Genomic DNA, 21,581 nt, shown 5'->3' on the forward strand with positions numbered 1-21,581 from the left:
ACCAAAGCTATGGTCTTATTCCGAAGGACTTTATCCTTTCTATCTAGGATCTGCACTGGCTGTTCTTCGTAAGACATATCTAGCTGCAGTTCTAGGCTCTCATAACTGAGTAACGTATTTTCTCAACATCGAGACATGGAATACGTTGTGAACTGCTGATAAAGCTGGAGGCAATGCTAACCGGTATGCCACTTGACTTATCTTCTCGAGAATTTCGAAAGGTCCTATAAATCTAGGGCATAACTTGCCTCTTTTCCCGAAACGTTTGATCCCCTTCATTGGAGACACTCGTAAAAACACATTGTCCCCTACTTGGAACTCAACATCTCTGCGTTTCAGATCTGCATAACTTTTCTGTCTACTCTGTGAGGCAAGCATTCTAGCTTTTATCTTCTCTATTGCCTCATTGGTCCGCTGCACTGACTCTGGACCTAAGTATTTTCTCTCCCCTGTCTCATCCCAGTGGATGGGAGATCTACATTTCCTACCGTATAACAGTTCATAGGGAGCCATCCCTATCGTACTCTGATAACTGTTGTTGTAAGAAAATTCTATCAACGGTAGGTATTTATTCCAAGAGCCTTCAAAATCCATAACACAGGCTCGTAACATGTCCTCCAATATCTGAATTGTCCTTTCGGACTGACCATCTGTCTGAGGATGGAATGCTGTACTGAATTTTAGTTTTGTACCCATTGCTCGTTGCAAACTCTGCCAAAACTTGGAGGTGAACTTCGGATCTCTATCCGAAACTATAGACTTCGGTACCCCGTGAAGTCTAACAATCTCTTTAACGTACAATTCTGCCAACTGATCCACTGTAAATGTTGTTCTAACAGGCAGAAAATGAGCAGATTTCGTGAATCGATCCACCACTACCCAGATGGAATCGAATAAGCCCGTGGTTCTAGGTAACCCAACCACGAAATCCATCGTGATATCTTCCCACTTCCATTCAGGTAGGGTTAAAGGCTGCAACAACCCTGCTGGTCTCTGATGTTCAGCCTTAATCTGCTGACAAGTGAGGCATCTCGATACGAATTCTACCAAATTCTTCTTCATGACGCTCCACCAGAAGTACGGCTTAAGATCTTGGTACATCTTAGTGGTGCCGGGATGCAGAGAATAAGGGGTAGAATGAGCCTCCTCAAAGATCTCATTCCTGAGTTCCACACTATTCGGAACACAAACCCTAGCTTTATACAGAAGCATCCCGTTGTCTGACACTGAAAAGTCCCTGGCTTGACCAGCCAAAACCTCATCTCTGATTTTCACTAACTCTGGATCGGTCATCTGAGCGACTTTAATTCTTTCCAACAGATCAGATTGCAGCGTTAAGTTGTGAAGCTGACCTACCACAAACTCAATGCTGGATCTAACCATGTCCTCTGCTAGCTGAGGTGAGATCTGAACCATGCTAGCTACCTGCCCGGGACCCTTCCTGCTCAGGGCATCGGCCACTACATTGGCCTTCCCAGGGTGATAGAGAATCTCACAGTCGTAATCTTTCACTAATTCCAACCAACGCCTCTGTCTCATGTTCAAATCTTTCTGAGTAAAGAAATACTTGAGACTTTTATGGTCGGTATAGATTTCACACCTTTCTCCATAAAGGTAATGCCGCCAGATCTTCAATGCAAAAACCACCGCGGCCAACTCTAGATCATGAGTCGGGTATCGCTGTTCGTAATCCTTTAACTGACGGGAGGCATAAGCGATAACCCGATCGGCTTGCATCAGCACACACCCCAGACCCTGTCTGGATGCATCGCAATAAACTACAAATTTCTCGTTGTCTGAAGGCAAAGCTAGCACTGGAGCGGTAATCAACCTCTGCTTCAGCTCCTGAAAACTAGCTTCGCACTTGTCTGACCAGACAAACCGTTGATTCTTCTTTGTAAGTTCGGTTAAGGGTGTTGAAATTTTAGAAAACCCTTCCACGAACCTACGATAGTACCCAGCTAAACCCAAGAAGCTTCTAATCTCTGTCACTATCTTCGGTCTCGGCCAATCCCTGACGGATTCTATCTTCCCGGGATCTACCTTGATCCCATCTTTGCTCACAATGTGCCCTAAGAAGGACACCTGAGATAGCCAAAATTCACATTTCTTGAATTTGGCATAAAACTTGTGTTCCCGAAGCCGTTGCAGTACCATCTGAAGATGTAATTCATGCTCTTCTTCTGATTGAGAGTACACGAGGATGTCGTCGATAAACACAATCACACAGATATCGAGAAAATCCTTGAATACTCTATTCATCAAATCCATGAATGCTGCAGGAGCATTGGTTAGTCCAAACGACATAACCATAAATTCATAATGTCCATACCTAGTACGGAAAGCCGTCTTCGGAATGTCCTCCTCTCGGATTTTCAACTGATTATAACCCGAGCAGAGATCAATCTTAGAAAAGACCGTCTTCCCCTGAAGCTGATCGAACAAATCATCGATCCTAGGTAATTGATATTTATTCTTCACTGTCAGCTTGTTCAACTCTCTGTAATCGATGCACATCCTCATAGTTCCATCTTTCTACTTGACGAATAAAACCGGGGCTCCCCAGGGTGACACACTAGGCCGAATAAACCCGATGTCAAGCAACCCCTGGAGCTGAATCTTTAATTCCTTAAGTTCAGCTGGAGCCATTCTATACGGAGCCTTGGAAACCGGTTCCACCCCTGGTGCCAAATCTATCACGAAGTCAATCTCCCGCTGAGGTGGTAACCCTGGAAGTTCTTCGGGAAAAACATCTAAAAATTCCCGAACCACCTTGATGTCCTCTGGCCGAATGGTATCTGGCCTAGTGGTGTCCATCACCACGGCCGGAAACCCTAAACAACCGCCATGCAATAACTCCTTAGCTGACATGGCCGAAATCACTGGGATCCGAGATCCCCGAACCGAACCAACAAACACAAAAGGTTCTTCACTTTCCGGTTGGAAGATCACCATCTTTCTTTTGCAATCAATACTCGCCGAATATTTAGATAGGAAATCCATTCCTAAAATAATATCGAACTCTACTAGGCTCATCTCTATCAAGTCAGCACTTAACTCTCTACCATCTATCATGATCGGCATAGACCTAATCCACCTTTTGAAGATAACTAACTCTCCGTCAGGTAATAGGGTTCCAAACCCTGATTCATATCTATCATATGGTCTATCCAATTTACTAAAGATTCTGGCTGCCACATAAGAATGTGTAGCCCCAGAATCAAACAGCATTGAATAATACGAGTTATTAATTAAAAGCTGACCTGTTACAACTGAAGGGCTGGCATCTGCATCCGCCTGAGTGATGGCGAACACCCTAGCTGGAGTGGGTATCGATGGAGCCCTCGGTGCCTCTGACCTTTGCCACAGTGAAAGCATCCCTGACCTTTGCATTCACCCCGATGGTGCCTTTTGCAGCTAGGGCACTCAGGATAAGAAAACCGGGTCTCTGCACCACTAGGAATACTACCTCTACTCTGGTTCCCCCGGAACCTCTTGTTCTGACTCGAGCCACCGGATGCAGTGGATGTTCTCCTCTTCTGGTCCATGGCCGAACCACTAGCAGACTCCGACATACATCCAACTGCGCCCTCAGCTCGCAGTGCCTTCTCCACCATCTCAGCATAGGTGGTCTTGTCGTCGATGGTGATCATCAAGTCGTGTTTAATCTTCACATTTAACCCGTCCAGGTACTTCTCCTTCTTGCTGAAATCGGTTGGCACTATTCCCAAGGCTAACCTCGCCAACCGGTCAAACTGAGTAGTATACTTTGTCACGCTCATATTTTCCCGCTGGGTCAGGTGGGTGAACTCTTTCCTCTTGGCGCTTCTGACCGCCTCGTTATAGTACTTGGCGTTGAAGAGTTCCTGGAACCTTTCCCAGGTCATGGTAGTGACGTCATGGATCTGAGACACCATGTCCCACCAGACAAGAGCGTCTTCCTGGAACTGGAAGGTGGCACACACCACTCTGTCATTCTCGGTGAAACCCATAAAATTCAGAATTTTGGTGATCACCGTTAGCCACTGTTCGACCTTCATCACATCTGGACCTCCCAGAAAGACCGGAGGTGCTTGCTTCCGAAACCTTTCATACAAAGGTTCCATTCTGTTAGCCGCCACAACTATTTCGGCCTGAGCAGCAGGGGCGGGTGCCACTGGAACTACTGGCACAGGCACTGCAGGAGCCCCCTGCTGCCTCAATCTCTGAATCTCTAAGTCTTGTTCCTCTATTTTGGCTTGCATTTCAGCAAACCTAACTTCCCGATTCTGGGCTCCCTGATCGGCTTGGGCAGCTTGGGCAGCCTGCGGCGGGTTCTCATCACCCCGACCACGAGCCCTGCCCCTGGGACCTCTACCTCGGCCCCTAGCTTGCGGGGGAAACTGAGCTCCCTGACCCTGATTTGACCCCACAGAATTGCCCTGACTCCTGGTAGTCCGCCTGGCGTCCATCTAGTCGGAACCGCCTGCGAAACCAAGAGTTGGAATATCAGGTCGTGTTCAAGGAGAGCTTACTAATGCCGCTTAATTTGGAAATTAAAAACGAAACATGCGCCTATTCTACTATCAGGCTACTAACATGCTTCCTATCAGGCTTTTTTTATTTCATAAAAATTAAATAAACTACTAAAGCAATAAAAGCTTACTGAACCGTAGAACGAGCTAACTGCTGATGATGATTGTACATGTCGTGACGATCTTCGGAAGACAACCTGGCGACTCTGATACCAAATTGTAACACCCTAACTAGCATAGGCGTATTACGTGATTTTTAAACATACTGTGCAGCTCGTTGCTAATCAACGAGGTTTATGGAAAACGTGATTAATTAAAATTTTTGCTTTTTAATTAAACTTGTAAAATATTTATACAAAATACACGGGATCCCGATTACAAAACCATTTACAAAAGTTTACTGTCTATACAAAATACTTGTCGCCTAGCGACTAATTACAAAAGTAGCCTCGCTGTCCCGATGATCGTACGCTCCAGGCCTAACTGCCCTGACATGTACAATCTTCACCGGCTCGCTCACGGTCCATCAGCCCTAGCCTTGCCCTTACCTACACATAAACATAGCACTGTGAGTCGACAGACTCAGTAAGAAAAGCATAATAATAATCATACATAAATCCCGGTCATGATCAGACGCCCATACCCCTGACCATAACCCTAACTGCCGTGTCCAACACGATACTGAGTCCTGAATGTTCATAGGGACGGTACTATTGACAAGTAACAGCCTATACTCGGTCGAACTGGTCATACTCCAGCTGCTGGTCATACTCCAGCCTGTACCGATGTGTTACAGTATCAGCCTATACTCGGTCGAACTTGTCATACTCCAGCTGCTAGTCATACTCTAGCCTGTACCGATGTGATACGTCAAATAGTACGGAACCACCAACCTAAGTATCAGCCTATACTCGGCACACTGGTCATACTCCAGCTGCTAGTCATACTCTAGCCTGTGCCGATGTGATACAGTGTCAGCCTATACTCGGTCATACTGGTCATACTCCAGCTGCTAGTCATACTCTAACCTATACCGATGTGACACAGTCAGATGGTTCGAAGCCAACATACATATCTAATGTAATCTAACAGGCTTCCTAACATGCACGCTAAACATGTAATCTATATATGCATACTGTTATACTAATCTTACCTCAATTCCGAATTCAGGTGTGCCGGTCAACCTGACTGGAACTATCTGCACGGCGGATTACAGGCTCCTAAACCATAAAAATCACAACACTATAAGTGATATGCTAAATCACTTCTCGGAAACTTAAACTAGGAACTAAACGTTTCCCTATCGATAAAAAGCATGGCAATACCCCAAATAACATAAAAACGAGGAAAACTAGGGTTTCTGAAAATCACCCAACCGGCAGACCGGTTGTCCAACCGGAATTCCGGTTCTGGAAATTTTCAAAACCCATCCGGAAGTCCGGATGCACAACCGGAATTCCGGTTCCTCGCAGGAACTTTTCAAAAATTCACACATTGCACAAATCCAATCCAAACAATACCAAAACTTCCAGATCTACTATTTAGACCCTAAGAAACAATTTTAGAGCATAAAAACCAAGCTTCATGCAACCAAACCAAAACCACCATTAAAGCATCAAGCTTTGAGTTCTAAACTCAAACTTGATCAAACCCCACTAACATGCATTCAATTCAGCCCAAATCTACTTAATCATGCATAAAATAACCTCTGAAAATAGCAGCAAACATCTACAGCAAGTAGGTAACAGATTCAAGACATTTCTTTGAAAAAAACATATTTTTGAGCTAAAAACTTCAAATCTTGAATCAAAGCAAATACCATGCATTAACTAGCTCTAACCTACTTAAAATAACAAAACTAATCCTCTGAAAATAACAACAAATCACAGCAGCAAACATCACAACAATTGAACATGCAACAATCATCTTTTTTAAACATTTTCCATAAATTACAAAAGGGAAAGGTTTAGAAACCTTACCAAAGCTTGAAGAACACTAGATTGAAGGAGAAAGGGCTTGAAAATCAAGAAATCGCAGCCCTAAAGACACGCTACCAGCCGAGAGAGAGAGAGGAAAAGAGAGCTTTGATTTTCTAGTTTTTTCTAACTTTGTAATTTTTTTTTTTTTTTTGAATAAAAGAGAAAACATGTAAAAATTAACACTCTTTATTCAGCCAACACATAGCATAATAAAATACATATTTCTCAATTATTAAGTCCACTAAAGGACAAACTAATAATGGGGCAAAATGACCATTTTGCCCCTTCACACTAAAATCACATAAATAATACTAAAGGGGTATTTTTTTTTTTTTTGGAAATTCTAAATTCCCGGCCATTCCCGACATTCCCAATATCTACTAAACCGTCCCACACTACTAACATACTAAGTTGTGATTTTACTGAGCCAAACACCGAGTTCCATGTTACCGGGCACCGGAAATACAAAATTATAAAAACTACTAAATGACATAAAATGCATCTCAGAATTCAATAATAACAGTATACATAATTATTTAAATAGCTATAAATAATTTTCATAATTAAACATGATTAACTGCTAATTTCCAAATTAAACTAAGTGGTCTTTACATACACTATTTGGTTTAAGGAATTCAAAATTATGATGATATACTTGTTACAAAATGGATTAATACTCATTTATGGGAGGGAAATGAGGTGTGTATTTTGAATTCTATGTGTGATCACCTAAACATCATAAAAGGAGGTCTTTGGTGCTCATTTGAGAGAGATGAAGTTTTCTATCAAGAAAGCACTTTACTAGAAAACCCTAAGGCTTGATAATTCCCAAAGCTATTTCCTAAAGAGTTGCCTTAGTGCTTAGAGATGGGGAGAAATAATCTTTCGGACAAAGGTGTAATACCTTGTTCAAGTCATGGTGATCCCCACTATTCTACACTCAAGGTTGTGAGTGAGTGTATATATATTCTTCTCTTGCTATATATATATATTATATTGTTGTAATTTTCTCCTTCTACCTTTCATATATATTTGTAATATATATAGTGTATATATGTGTATTGTGTAACATATATTTAATCAATCTCTTTTATTGTCCTTGTATTATTTTTACAATTGAGTTGCATGTAAATATCTTGATTTATCTTCCATTGTAATAAAATCTCTAACAGAAAAGATATAAACACACAAGGTTTCTATACGTGGAATCAACAATCCTTACAGATTGTTACTAGTCCACGGGACCACGCCTAGAGATAAGATTCATTAGATAGGTCTCACAAATACAAAGTAATTAACTTATACATAGATAGACTCCTTCTTTTGTATGCCACAAGCTTCATGTATTCCACCTTCTCAAACGAATCTTGCGGGAACTTCAAGTGCTTGAATTTCCTTCAACCTCCTTGAAGAGTGCTTTCTTCCTTCGAGGCAACACTTGAAAAGTTATCTCCCGAAAGCTTGAAGAATCTTCTCCTGAATGTAGCATTGTTCTTCTTCTTCTTTCGTAGACTTGATTACACACTCAAGACAATACAAAATACATAAACACAGAGAAAGAGAAAAACACCCACTCCTCTACACAACAAAGACACTCTTCTCTAATAATATGAATGATTTTCAAAGTTAATAAAGGAGATACTAAATCTAGTTACTAAAATGTGTATTTATTATCAATATACACATTTTGGACATCTCATATACGGTCTAGATAAGACCACAGTTCTGTTACCAATTAAAATTTCATGTTTTATAATTACTAATTTATTAGTTCATTTAATTAATTACAGAATAATAATATTTGTACTTAAATAGTAACTATGTAACTGTAGAATAGAATAAAAAATAAACATTATTGAAAAGATAAAAGCACACAAGATTTTTATACGTGGTATCAACAATCCTTGCAGATTATTACTAGTCCATAGGGCCACAACCAGAGATAAGATTCATTAGATAGGTCTCACAAATACAAAATAATTGACTTACGCATAAATATACTCCATCTAACTGTATGCTACAAGCTTGATGTATTCGAACTTCTCAAATGAATCTTCCTGAAACTTCAAGTGCTTAAACTCCTTTGGACCTCCTTAAAGAGTGCTTGCTTCCTCTCGAGGCAAGACTTGAAAAGCTATCTCCCAAAAGCTTGAAGAACCTTCTCCTAAAGGTAGCACCATTCTTCTTCTTCTTCTTCTTTTCTAGACTTAATTACAAACTCAAGACAATACAAAATACATACACAAAGGAAGAGACAAATATTCTCCTCTACACAACAAAGACACTCTTTTTCTAATAATATCAATGATTTTCAAAGTGAATAAAAGAGTTACTAAAACTAGCTACTAAAATGTGTATTTATTATCAATATACACATTTTAGACATCTCATACACAGTCTGGACAAGATCACAACTCACAAGAAACTTACTTAAAAGAGATTTTCAATCAACTCAAAATTTTTTGTACCTATAGAACGTGATCAGTAGGTGTAACTTTTCTTTATAGAAAAGGAAAGTCTTATTTCGATTTTCTTCAATTATTTCTGAATTTGTACCTACAGAATCGTAAGCAATATGTGCGACTTTCCTTTTATAGTAAAGAAAAATCTTATTTTGATTTTCTTCACACAAGATCTAATCAAATCATTTAGGAAATTAATATAATATTTGAATACAATATAAAAAATGACTGGAAAGATAAAGAATTGATTTCATCATTAAAACGTATCAGTTGTGTCTAATTTTTTTATTTTAAAGAAGTTTGACACTTAATTTACTTTTAATGAAATAAATAAATGAAAGATATAAACGAAAATATATAATATACCTCAGCTGAAATCTTATATACAAATTATAAAATATTTTTGTCAATCTAGATATGCCAAAAATTTTATTAACAAACCTTATACATCAAATTTTAAAATTATTTTACTTAGTGCCTTGGAAAAGACATACCACTTACTAAAAATATAAATAAACCCTTACACATGGGACTTATGTTAGGACATGAAGTAATAGGGTAATAGTGAGAATTGATGACACATGTGAGAGTGTATAAGTATTGTTGGGTCTAGATGTTAGTAATAAAGTCGAAAGGGAGACTGGATCACTCACAATAATAAGTGAGCTATAATAATTAAAAACTACAAAAATAAATAAATAAATTGTTATAAATTTTAATAATTATGTGGATGTCCAAATCTTTTATTTATTACCATTAATTGTAATCATTATTCATTTTTTTCTTAGTTTCCCTTTTTCTTAGTTTCTTAATATTTGACTCTTGTATTTGTATAAATAAGGGTTCACCCCATTGGAATAAACAACTGAGAAATTCTCATTCACTTTCTCTTTCTCTCTTCATCTTCTTCTTCTTTTTTCTCATTTATTCTATATTATTTTATAACACGTTATCAGCACGAGTCTCTGCCCAAGCTTCAAGCATGAGTCTTTGCCCAAGTCCCAATGTAAGTATCTTGTTAAAGTTCTTGAATTATTTCAAAGTCAAAATACACTAAATATATATTTATATATATAATCATCTGACTGAAACAATTTCAAGAATCATTTGGTTTTCTTTTTCTTTTTATCTATATATCTATATATTTTATATGTATGTATATGTTTTTATATATTTATTATTGATTTCATATATATATATATCATGTTCATATTATTCATAATATTTACAATATGTGTGCCTATGATATGATAGAGAAAATCTATATAAATTATACATATATCCAGAAGATTATGTATCATCGATAAAATATTACATATATCCTAAAGATTATGCATCATCGATAAAATATTACATATATTCTGAAGATTATGCATCCTCAATAAAATATTGCATATATCCTGATGATTATGCATCCTCAATAAAATCTTGCATATATCCTAAAGATTATGCAAACGTAATATTCATTATATAGTTGATGGATATATATTGAAAGAGATGAATACATATTTATATATATGTTCTTGTATTCTTTGAGGACAATGAAAAGTAATTTAATATCGATATAGATTTTGACAAACATTTCCTGAAGTAAATGTTTTATATTTGTCGAAAAAAAATGATTGTATTTATGTGAATACAACTAAAGAATCATTAAAAATGATTATTATTGATGCAATTTTATAGTGGGTTTTGAATACCTAAAAAGAATGTTAAGAAAATTGCATTGGAACATCAAAGTATAAGAATAACAGTGAGCATGACTAATGTTATTTAAATACATGAGACATGTATTTATTGTTCATCATTCCCTGCAGAGAATGATACGAATTGAATTCAACTACTTTTAAAGATTGTTTGTATTAGTCATGTTACCATACATTGTTATTACTTGCAATGTTAGAAATTATTGCATGTGACATATATTAAAGATCAAATTTTGCATACATCTTGGAGATTATGCAAAAATTGTATTCATAAATTCTTTGAAATATGGTTAAAGAAATTGCTGAGTAATTTCTTTTTATAGATGAACAAGTAATAAATTTTTAAGAAATTTATAATAATGTTCTACTTGTTCAACGTCATTTCCCGAAGTGAATGTAATAATTTTAAATAATCAATGGCAATGTTTGCTACTCAAATATTTCCAGAAGAAATTGGAAACAACCAAAAGATGAAATACCACACACAATCAAAGTGCATGAAATCTATATATCATGTGTGGAATTGAATAATAGTAGTCGCGTACCTGTAGTACGGACACACTTATAATCAAGATAAAAGTATATTTGATTATTGAATAGAATGTGAATTATATAAATTTATTATACATTTAGAATATTTAAATATCATTCCCTGAAGAGAATGAATAGACATGAAATTCTATTTCAAATAATATAGATTTCACATGTATTGGCAGTGCCAGAAGCAAATTAATATATACATATTTTATTATTTCTTGAAATCAATAGTTTCAAACTATTGTTGGTACAAGATATGTATATATGCAGTTACTATTTAATTCAGTTTGCATATTTCCAGAAGTGAATATATAACTTACTAATATTTGTTAGTGATCTAATATAATCAAAGTGAAAAGAATCACAAAATGATTATTTGAAAAGCTTCCTGAAGAAGTCTTACATACAATTGCTACTTGGAGTAGTAAAATATATTTGTATGTACCTAGATGTATAACTTTTATCTAGTTATGAAAGTAATAAGAAATTACTTATTATATGTACTGGTTGTACATTTAAATATATAATATATCAAGTCATGATAATTAGACTGATAAATAGTCCATTAATAAATTAGACGACTTGTTAAAAAGATACCAGGAAAAATGAATGATATATTATGATTATATCTATTTGACCATTATAACAACATGATGAAGTTGTCATGTACATTTTATATTATACACATCATTGAATTGATGATAGTGATTCCTGAAGAAATATAAAGTTTGATAACATAATAGTGACTCCTGAAGAGTATATATATTTTGAAGAATAATATAATTATATTATTCGTGTATATAAAAATGAAACTTGTTATGATTACTTATATGTTGTAGTGATTTTACATTACCTTGTGAAAGTTTCATTGAAATACAAATTATAGTGAACCTGAAGTTCATGATTTGAATTAGTTTGACATAATCAATCATATGCAATAAATTGTCAAAGGATTTGACTAAATTTTATTGAAGAACCAGAAGATTCTTCTCATTGTTAATTTATAAGGCTCAAAAGAAGAATGTGCATATATTTGCACATAGAAAATATTTAAATTATATTTCTTTAACAATCTTGAGCCATTGTTAAATTTTTATTGCATAGTTTCTTATCGATGTGATAAGATTATATGATCATGTATTTACAAAATTTGTAAATTTATGTATTTCTAATTATACACGTGTGACTCGTTCTTAGAAATGAATTAAGTTCATAAGTATTGAACTTGAACCTGAAGTTTATTGAACCTGAAGTTCAATGTCATATAGTATATACAGGTTTAAATAAATATTGATTAATTGTGATATATTGAAATCCCTACAGGTGTATTAATATTATTAGATATCACAATTTTTAAAAATTCTCTCGATCAGGGGAGAGAAGCAGTTGGGATCGATGATAATTTTTGAAAAATGATCCTTGCACAAAGTATATAAGAACGATATAGTTCAAAATGATATATACCAACTGCAAATCAATATTATTCAAAGTTGAGATAGAATGAGTTGAAAACGCCTGAAGCGTAAATGAACAATATAGAAATTATTAGTAAATGTTCATTTGATTTGCCCTGAAGTTGTTAAATCTAGAGGTACTCATGGAGATACCTTAGTGTTATATAGTATTGATGATTTAAAAATGATAACCGTGATGAAAACGGTACTCTAGAAGAGACTCCCAAGAGAAGTTAGACATAACACATTTGATCATAATTGAATCCCTGAAGTGATTCTATATAGGTACCTATAAATGATAAACATATTTGAAAAATATGTAATTTAAAGAGATCTCTATAAGTTATGTCAATATGGGAGGAAATTATCATATAATAAAATTTTTGTCGACAATAAATGTTGAATGTTTGCATGTGCAATAAACTAACATGAGATAGCAAGGTTCATGGTATTAGATTTGTCGAGAATTATCGACATACATTTTGATTTTTGGCCAAAATATTATGACGCAGTCCAGGAAAATTTACTCACATAAAGTGAAGTAAGACCTGTAGGGTATGCAAATAAATATTTCTAATGAGAAATTTGCATATATATTTGTACATAATGAATTGTTGTACAAAGTTTGCATAGACATGAGATTGATTGAAGTAAGGCTTAAATATTGAGAAAATATAATCATGATTTGATTATAGCTTGGAATATATTTTATGATAATTTATAAGCGTCACATAAATGTTGCAACAAAAATTTATTTATTTAAAGCTCCTAATATATTGAGAATTTGAAATAAGCCTTATCTACAAATTCTAGAAGAATTTAATACATGTCTTAAGTGATATAATTCAAAGTCGCGTGCACTATATGACAAAGATCTTTGTATGAAATAAAGGTATGTAAGTAAATTATTGTTTGAAAAATACGTATGGTTGTCTATGCAATATAAATACGTAAATTATACGTTGTGATAGACTCTTGAAGAGTTTTTGATTAATTGAAGAACAAACTTTTATTTCTTTTGTATTTCGAGAAATATTAATATATAAAGTTTGTTCATTAGTATTGAAGTCCTGAAGTACTTCATATGTATCAAGAATTATAGATATATGATCATTTGATATGGAAATTAAGATCATACAACAAGATGGAATAAATATATGGTCTTGGAGTACCATCATTGTCACAAATGAAAATTTATAGTACCATTAATGTGTTATGTTCATATCTACTTGAAATTTTAAATTTTAGAATGAACAAAGTTGTGTACACACATGAATGATACAATTAGTTGGATAAAGACTAATGTTCCACGAACCCCTCATCTATAATTTAGAAGTCCATACATATTGTCTGGAGGAGTTATAGAAAATATATGATCAAAGATTGTATATGGTGATATTTTAAAAGTGATAACAATAATCTTATGAGATGTATTATCACTAAAAGAATTATGGATCATATGTGCATGAGGGGGAGACATATTTATGTTGCACTCTTTTTCTCTTAGTTCAGGTTTTGTCCCACTGGATTTTCCTGTCAAGGTTTTTAACGAGGCAACTTGCAAATAATTATGAATATGAAATATATATATATATATATTGTACTCTTTTCCCTAGCTCAGATTTTGTCCCACTGGGTTTTTCTGGCAAGGTTTTTAACGAGGTAACTATAAATCATGTTAACATACTTGCATTTTATGAAGCAAGTAGAGAATGTGTGTGAGTGAGATCATTGACATAGCATATTCGGGAAACATATGGATTGCACTCAATAAAGAAGTATCAACCCAAGCAATTCTCTATGGATAATACTGCTTGCATCACTCAACTAAAAGGAGGATACATTGAAGGAGGTAGAGTTAGAACACATTTCACCAAATTCTTCTTTATACGCTTCAAGAAAATGTATATTGGTGTTCAACATATTCAATCAAGTGTCAATCTTGCAAACTTATTCACAAAGTTATTACCAACATCAACATTTGAGAAGACGGTAGACAATATCAAAATTCGTCGATTAGAAGATCTCCACAAATGCCTAAATGAGGGGGAGTTAGTTTACACTATACTCTTTTTCTTTTGATCAAGTTTTCAGTAAGATTTTTAATAAGGCAGTTATTATGGACATCCAAAGGGAAGTGTTATAAATATTAATAATTATGTGGATGTCCAAATCTTTTATTTATTACCATTAATTGTAATCAATATTCATTTTTTTCTTAGTTTCCCTTTTTCTTAGTTTCTTAATATTTGACTCTTGTATTTGTATAAATAAGGGTTCACCCCATTGGAATAAACAACTGAGAAATTCTCATTCACTTTCTCTTTCTCTCTTCATCTTCTTCTTCTTTTTTCTCATTTATTCTATATTATTTTATAACATAAATAAATAATTAGAAGCACTCATATTAGCTTCTCTACTCTAAGTTAATACTTAAAATATTTTACCAAAAGCTTTATCTATTTTATCTCACATATTTATATTACAATTAGATATTGAGTCACTTATAATTTAATGTAATAAGTTTGAAAGAATATTACTAATAGACACTACAGTGTCTAATAGCAATTCATTATTTTTAAACATTTTCATTGATTAAAATAATATTTTGAAAATGATAAAATATTAACAATTCAAAGACAGGAGAAAAATGTAATAAAAATATTATAAAATATTTTTGGAGCTTCTTTAAACTTGTAGCTACAATTATACTTTTACAGAGTACATCGAAGCTGACAATATAAGCCTGTCGTCCAAATGCAGCATAAAATAGAGCGGTATTTACAGAGTCATATTTTATATTATATTCCATCAATCTACATATTGACATTGGTGATGGGATTGAAATGAGAGTATGCCAAGACAAGAACACTAAGCGTACTGTAATTTCTTATAAGCCAAGCTTCTGACGCATTGTTTACCCTTGCTTTAAGCGCTGCTCTTTATGCCATTATTTCCGAAAGCCCAATGAGGTTTCGCACGTGTGCGCTTCAGTGCCTTCACTCCCAGAGGATTGTCCTTGCTCTGTTGCATAAAATGTATATAAAAATATAAATGATTAAAAACACCCCTTTTTGGTGTGCTATGTTCAGATAGACCAACAATAAGTCTAATAAAAACTAGCTACGAATGAGTCATGGATTAATTTGGTTGGCTCTTACCATCAAGCAAGTGCCTGCATTGACGTCACAGACGGGATATTCATTTGGGCAGCAGCTGTAATGGTCATCGCAACAGGTGGCACCCTCAAGCGGGCAGCAACCCCATGAGAAGCAGTAATTGCCCCACTGGAAAAGACAGCAACATGTGTTGCTCTCAGGACAGGAATAGTAATTGTCACAGACTGCCGGAGGCTTAATGGGAGATGGAGGAGAGGGGCCAGGATTGGGAGGGTTTTGCCCTTTCTTGATGGGATAAGAGGCCTCCATTGCGATTCCACACTTGCCTGTGGAAGTGCCTTTAAGATTACGCTCCATCCTGACGTAGCCTGCCTCACCCCAGCTTCTGCCCCAAGAGTTTCTCACAATCCAGTAATCTGTACCATCTTCTGTACCGTATCCCACAGCCGCAACACCATGGTCCAGTGAAATCCCACAGGCTCCGGTAAATATACCCTGAATTTAGAAAATGTCGATAAAAACAAAAATGAAAAAAAAAAGTGTTTGAGATACTATACAAGTAACTCTCATTTTGATAACGTCCTCGTTATAAAATAAGACTGTTAACAGCATTAGCTCAAAAGAAAAGGTAAAACTAACCGAGTCATACAACTGGAAAGCCCTGCCACCTCCTTCAATGGCGACAGCCACAGGCTGGTTTGCAACCGCCTTCTGCAATGCCTTCTCGTCGTTCACAGGGACATCTTCATAAGAATCAATTGTGACCACCCTTGCATTTTTCTGCAGAATACACACGATCAAAACTATATGAGCACATACATAATTCTTTTTCAATCTCCGTTTAAATTAAATGCATACCCTGTATTGATCGCATTTTCCATCAGTAGCTTTGTACGGATAATCTTCTTCACTATCGATACCACCATTGTTAATTATGAACTCATAAGCATAGTCCATCAAACCTCCATTACATCCCTCGTTGTAAGAAGTATCACAGTCAACAAGCTCCTGTTCGGATAGTGAGATGAGGTCACCGGTCAAAATCTGATTTATTCCTTCAACAGCAGAAATCGTTGAGAAAGCCCAGCAACTCCCTACACGATTATATTCAATGTTAAAAAACAATATATAATACAAGGAATGGAAAACAAATCATTTTTGTATTACGTAACTGCAACAAAAACATCTTGGATTTCAGAAAGGAAAATTATAAAATAAATTCTATCATTAAATCTTAAGAAAACATTTTTCTTCTCTATTAAATAGTATTATAGTATATTTAAAAATATCTAACACTTTGCACCAATAAACTGATAAAAGTATTTATATTTCAATTGTCAAATTCTACTCACATGACGGAATTTAATTTAATTTAGTCTAATAGCTGGACATGGAGCTGCCACTGCCAATTAGTTTTTTATTTTTAAAACTAGAAACATGAAAATATTTTTTAAAATCATAATCTATAAAAATGTTAGTTTTATAAATTTTTAGTTAAGAATTAAAACTTTAAAAGTTTTAAAAACAAACAAAAAATTACTTTTAAAGAGTTTTTTTTCTTTCTAAATCAATACTGTACACTTCGATCCCAATTTAAACTATGTAATCCAAACCCCGATCCCAACCCCGAACTGAATCCCAAACCCAAACCTGGACCCCGACTCAGGCCCAAGGCCCCGACCCCGTACCCTGGACCTCGACTCGGCATTGGACCCGAACCCGTTGCTAGTCCCAGACCCAATTTAAATAAAATCAACATATAAAAATAAAAATAAAATTTACAAAATATTTTTGTTTCTAGTTTTAAAATTGAAAAATAATATTGATTATAGAAGGGAAATTTGAAATTGCATGCTTATAATATCTTAAATTTTTTTTCCTAAATTCATAATTAATAAAATTGGTCAAATATGACCACATTATTATTTTCCCACAAATATCCCTCCCATTTAAAAAACTAAAATCAAAAAACTTAGTTCTCTCTCTCCCTCTCGCACGGTACACCCACACACCACATTGGCTTCACCTCCGACGACGACGGACGACCACCCACCGCCACCAATAGCACCGCACGATGACGGACGACCACCCACCGCCACCACCACCGTTATCGGACCACTCCGATCGAGACCCGGACTGTATCGCACAAAACCATTTTTTTGGGTTTTTTCTAGTTTATCTCTCTCTCTCTGAAAACGCAAAAAAAAAAATAAATAAATTGTCCCAGGTCCGATGGTCGGACCATGGGTCCGATGGGGTCCGACCAATCGGACCCATGGTCCGACCATCGGACCTGGGACAATTTTTTTTTTTTTTTTGCGTTTTCAGAGAGAAAAATAATCGGACCCCATCGGACCCATGGTCCGACCATCGGACCTGGACCAATTTTTTTTTTTTTGCGTTTTCAGAGAGAGAGAGAGATAAACCAGAAAAAACCCAGAAAAAAATGGTTTTGTGCGATACAGTCCGGGTCTCGATCGGAGTGGTCCGATAACGATGGTGGTGGCGGCGGGTGGTCGTCCGTCATCGTGCGGTGCTATCGGTGGCGGTGGGTGGTCGTCCGTCGTCGTTGGAGGTGAAGCCGATGTGGTGTGTGGGTGTACCGTGCGAGAGGGAGAGAGAGAACTAAGTCTTTTGATTTTAGTTTTTTAAATGGGAGGGGTATTTGTGGAAAAATAATAATGTGGTCATATTTGACCAATTTTATTAATTATGAATTTAGGAAAAAAAATTTAAGATATTATAAGCATGCAATTTCAAATTTCCCTTATAGAATACATTTTTATTTTTCAAAAATAAAATTTGTACTGCAGGTCCCTAAATATACATGTTTTGGCAAGTTAGTCCTCAAATTTTATTTTTTGGCAAATTAGTCTCCAAACTATATAAATTTTGGCAAGTTAGTCCCCAAACTTTATATTTTGGTAAATTAATCCCCAAAATTTTATTTCTTCAGCAACATTAAGATTCCACTATCAGATATTGATATTTTTATTATTTATTTTAATTACTTTAATTTATGTTTTTGTATTAAATTCAAATAATTTTATTTTTTTTTTTAATTCTAATACTTTGAGTAAAATAATTATATAAATATTTTTTTATTTATTATATTCATATACATTAATAATAAGAAAAAATAAATAAATACTAGCGGACACATATAATAGCTATATGGAGAATTTTAACCCTTCATATTTTTATATCTTAGCATTATATTTTATTGTTGATATAATTTTAATAAGAAAAATAACAATTAAAAATGTTTATATAATAATATTATTTTTTTTTATATAAACTACAAAAAAAAATTATATTTTAAAATTTATTTCTAACTTAGGCGAACCAATAAAAATTTACCATCTTTGAAGCAAAATTTAAAAAATCAATATATATATATAATTAAAAAAATCAAATACAGTAGAACCTCTATTTGAGAATATTCTATTCAAGAATAACCTCTAATTTGTTATAAAAAAATCAAGTCCTGATTTGGGCTAGTTATAAATAGGAATAACTTCTAAATTGTAATTAGTTATACATTTTCTAAGTCCCGTATTAACAAAGTATACCTCTATATAAGAATAATTACATCTTAATAAAATATATACATGTAGTTTGTAAATTTATTTATATAAAATTCATAATTTTATTTCAAATTATAATACATGTATCAAATTATATTTATTCTAAAATTATGATATAATATTAAAGATTATTTATTGTTATTATTGTTACATTGATATTTTTTTGTTTTTTAATTTTTTTTTTCTTAGTGTAACTCTATTTAGTTATAATCTCCCAATTAAAATATAATTTAGTATATTCTTAGATAGAGATTCTACGATTCCTGCCAATCTAATATTATTATTAGTGTAGACCCTAATTAAATATGAGATTCATATAACTTAAAAAAATTATAATATGCCGCACCACAGCTTTTTTAAAAATAATAATAATGATAAAGTTAAGAAGAAACAAATAAATAGTACAGTGAGCTCACCGCAGCTTCCTTGGTCTTTAACACCGACGACAGCGCCTTTCTTCCTCCAGTCAACGGACTCAGGCAAATCATCTCCGATTCGTGGTGCATAACGTTCGCTGATCCTCTTCTTACCACTGATCTTGGTACCTAGGTACTTTGACCGGTATTCCTCGTTGGTCAAGTCGGCGAACCGGTTGAGACCCAGCTTAAAGCTGAGGTTCTGAGCGTTGTGCTCATCGATGAACCTGAGATTATCCGTGAAGATACCAAACCTCTTTTCCTTCTCCCCCAAGCCGTTGTAGGCCTTGCCGTGCTTGACTAGCCACGCCTCGTACATAGCTCTGAGCTCACCGTCAGTCCTTCCCGTCGACTTCTCACCATATCCATCGTTGTTGGAGACGATCGACATATCCAGGGCGGACGACAGGGCAAAGATCGTGAAGAGGAGGAGTACGACCATGGCTATGGTCACCGAACAAGAAGATCGATACGAACCCATCTCTTAGCCTTCTTCTCTATAAAATATGGCTGGAAAAATTGAGAGTGTATGAATGAGAATGTAGGGGAGGTACACCCTTATAAAGCGAAAGCCCACAGTTATTGAGGATAATTTATTAATATTATAATAAGAAAAATATATGATTGTCAATTTGTAATAAGAGTTCTGAATTAGGAAGGAAGAGAAATGGGATATTATTCGTAAATAGTGAGGATAGTGGTTTCACGCGCCTGGATCAATTAATTTGTAGTTTTGTAATTGTACAGAGGAATGATTAAAGAAATACACACTCGCCGTGGGGGTGAGAGTGGGTGGGAATGAAGGAATTAAGTTTTTTCTTATTTGCTGAGCAAATGAAAATCAGCCACGTAGTCTCTAATGTTGGATAGGTGGTGAGTGGTGGAGTGAGACTGATGATATTTTTCATGTTTAAGTTTGTGGGACCACATAAATAAAAAGGCTAAAAGTTTGGAGGAGCTTCCGTTTCGTATTGCCATGCGCCACCACCAATTTTCAACATCATGATTGTTACCGGTACGTAATTATTAAATAGAGCAACAAAATTTCTAAGAGGAAGTGTAGCACTTAATTTTCAAAATCTATTTTGTTGACAGTTTATTATTTCTATCTATATTTATTATTTAATTTTTTTTTTTTTTTTTTTTTGAGAAAAACCTATATCCATTAGATAACACCAACAAGTACAAGATACAATTACAATTGTAAAGATGAATTCCTCCATAAAGCTTCCTGCTCTAAGCCTAAAGCTGTCCTAGCTAAACAATGGGCAGCTTCATTTGCCCCTCTTGAGATATAGCTAAGAAAAACTTTAGGGAAATAAGATAACAAGCTCTTAATTTCAGTAACAAAAGGGTTAAGATACAGATTATGAGTGTCATTATTACAAATATAATTCACCAGAACCTTGCAATCTGAAACAATACTATCCGGATAAATGGAGTGAGCGTGACACCATGAAAGAGCAAAATGAAGAGCTTGTGCTTCCATTAACAAAGGTGAAGTAATACCACTCCAAGGTTTAACCAAGTTTAAAAGAACCTCCCTTGTATTGGAATGAATGGTCATACCAAAACTCATTTTGAGAAGCTGTGAATCTTGGGCTGCATCCACATAGAGCCGCTGGGTGAAATTTGAAGCAGATGGACTACTTCCAGTAGGCAGCATTGCATCTTCTTGAACCTGTGTTGTGGTGAGAACCTTCTTGTTGCAGCTTTTTTATTGATCAATGTAGTTTATAACCTCGCATAGAACTTGTTCGGGGGAAGAAGATGACCCAGCATGTAGCTATTCCTGCAATTCCAGAGC

At 35.0% G+C, this 21,581-nt stretch overlaps 1 protein-coding gene across 1 annotated transcript; it reads right to left on the reverse strand.

Annotated features, from left to right (window-relative positions):
• Positions 1 to 15,294: 15,294 nt before the first annotated feature.
• LOC115711229 (cysteine proteinase mucunain) lies at positions 15,295 to 20,547 on the reverse strand. The gene is made up of 5 exons (XM_030639561.2): positions 19,775 to 20,547; positions 16,630 to 16,865; positions 16,411 to 16,551; positions 15,814 to 16,266; positions 15,295 to 15,676 (listed from the first exon to the last, which is right to left on the reverse strand). The coding sequence occupies exons 1-5, from the start codon at positions 20,253 to 20,255 to the stop codon at positions 15,581 to 15,583; spliced, it is 1,407 nt and encodes a 468-aa protein (XP_030495421.1). The 5' UTR covers positions 20,256 to 20,547; the 3' UTR covers positions 15,295 to 15,580.
• Between the last annotated feature and the right edge of the window lie 1,034 nt (positions 20,548 to 21,581).

The sequence above is a fragment of the Cannabis sativa genome, chromosome X (assembly GCF_029168945.1).
Source record: "Cannabis sativa cultivar Pink pepper isolate KNU-18-1 chromosome X, ASM2916894v1, whole genome shotgun sequence".
In the NCBI taxonomy this organism is placed as follows: Eukaryota; Viridiplantae; Streptophyta; class Magnoliopsida; order Rosales; family Cannabaceae; genus Cannabis; species Cannabis sativa.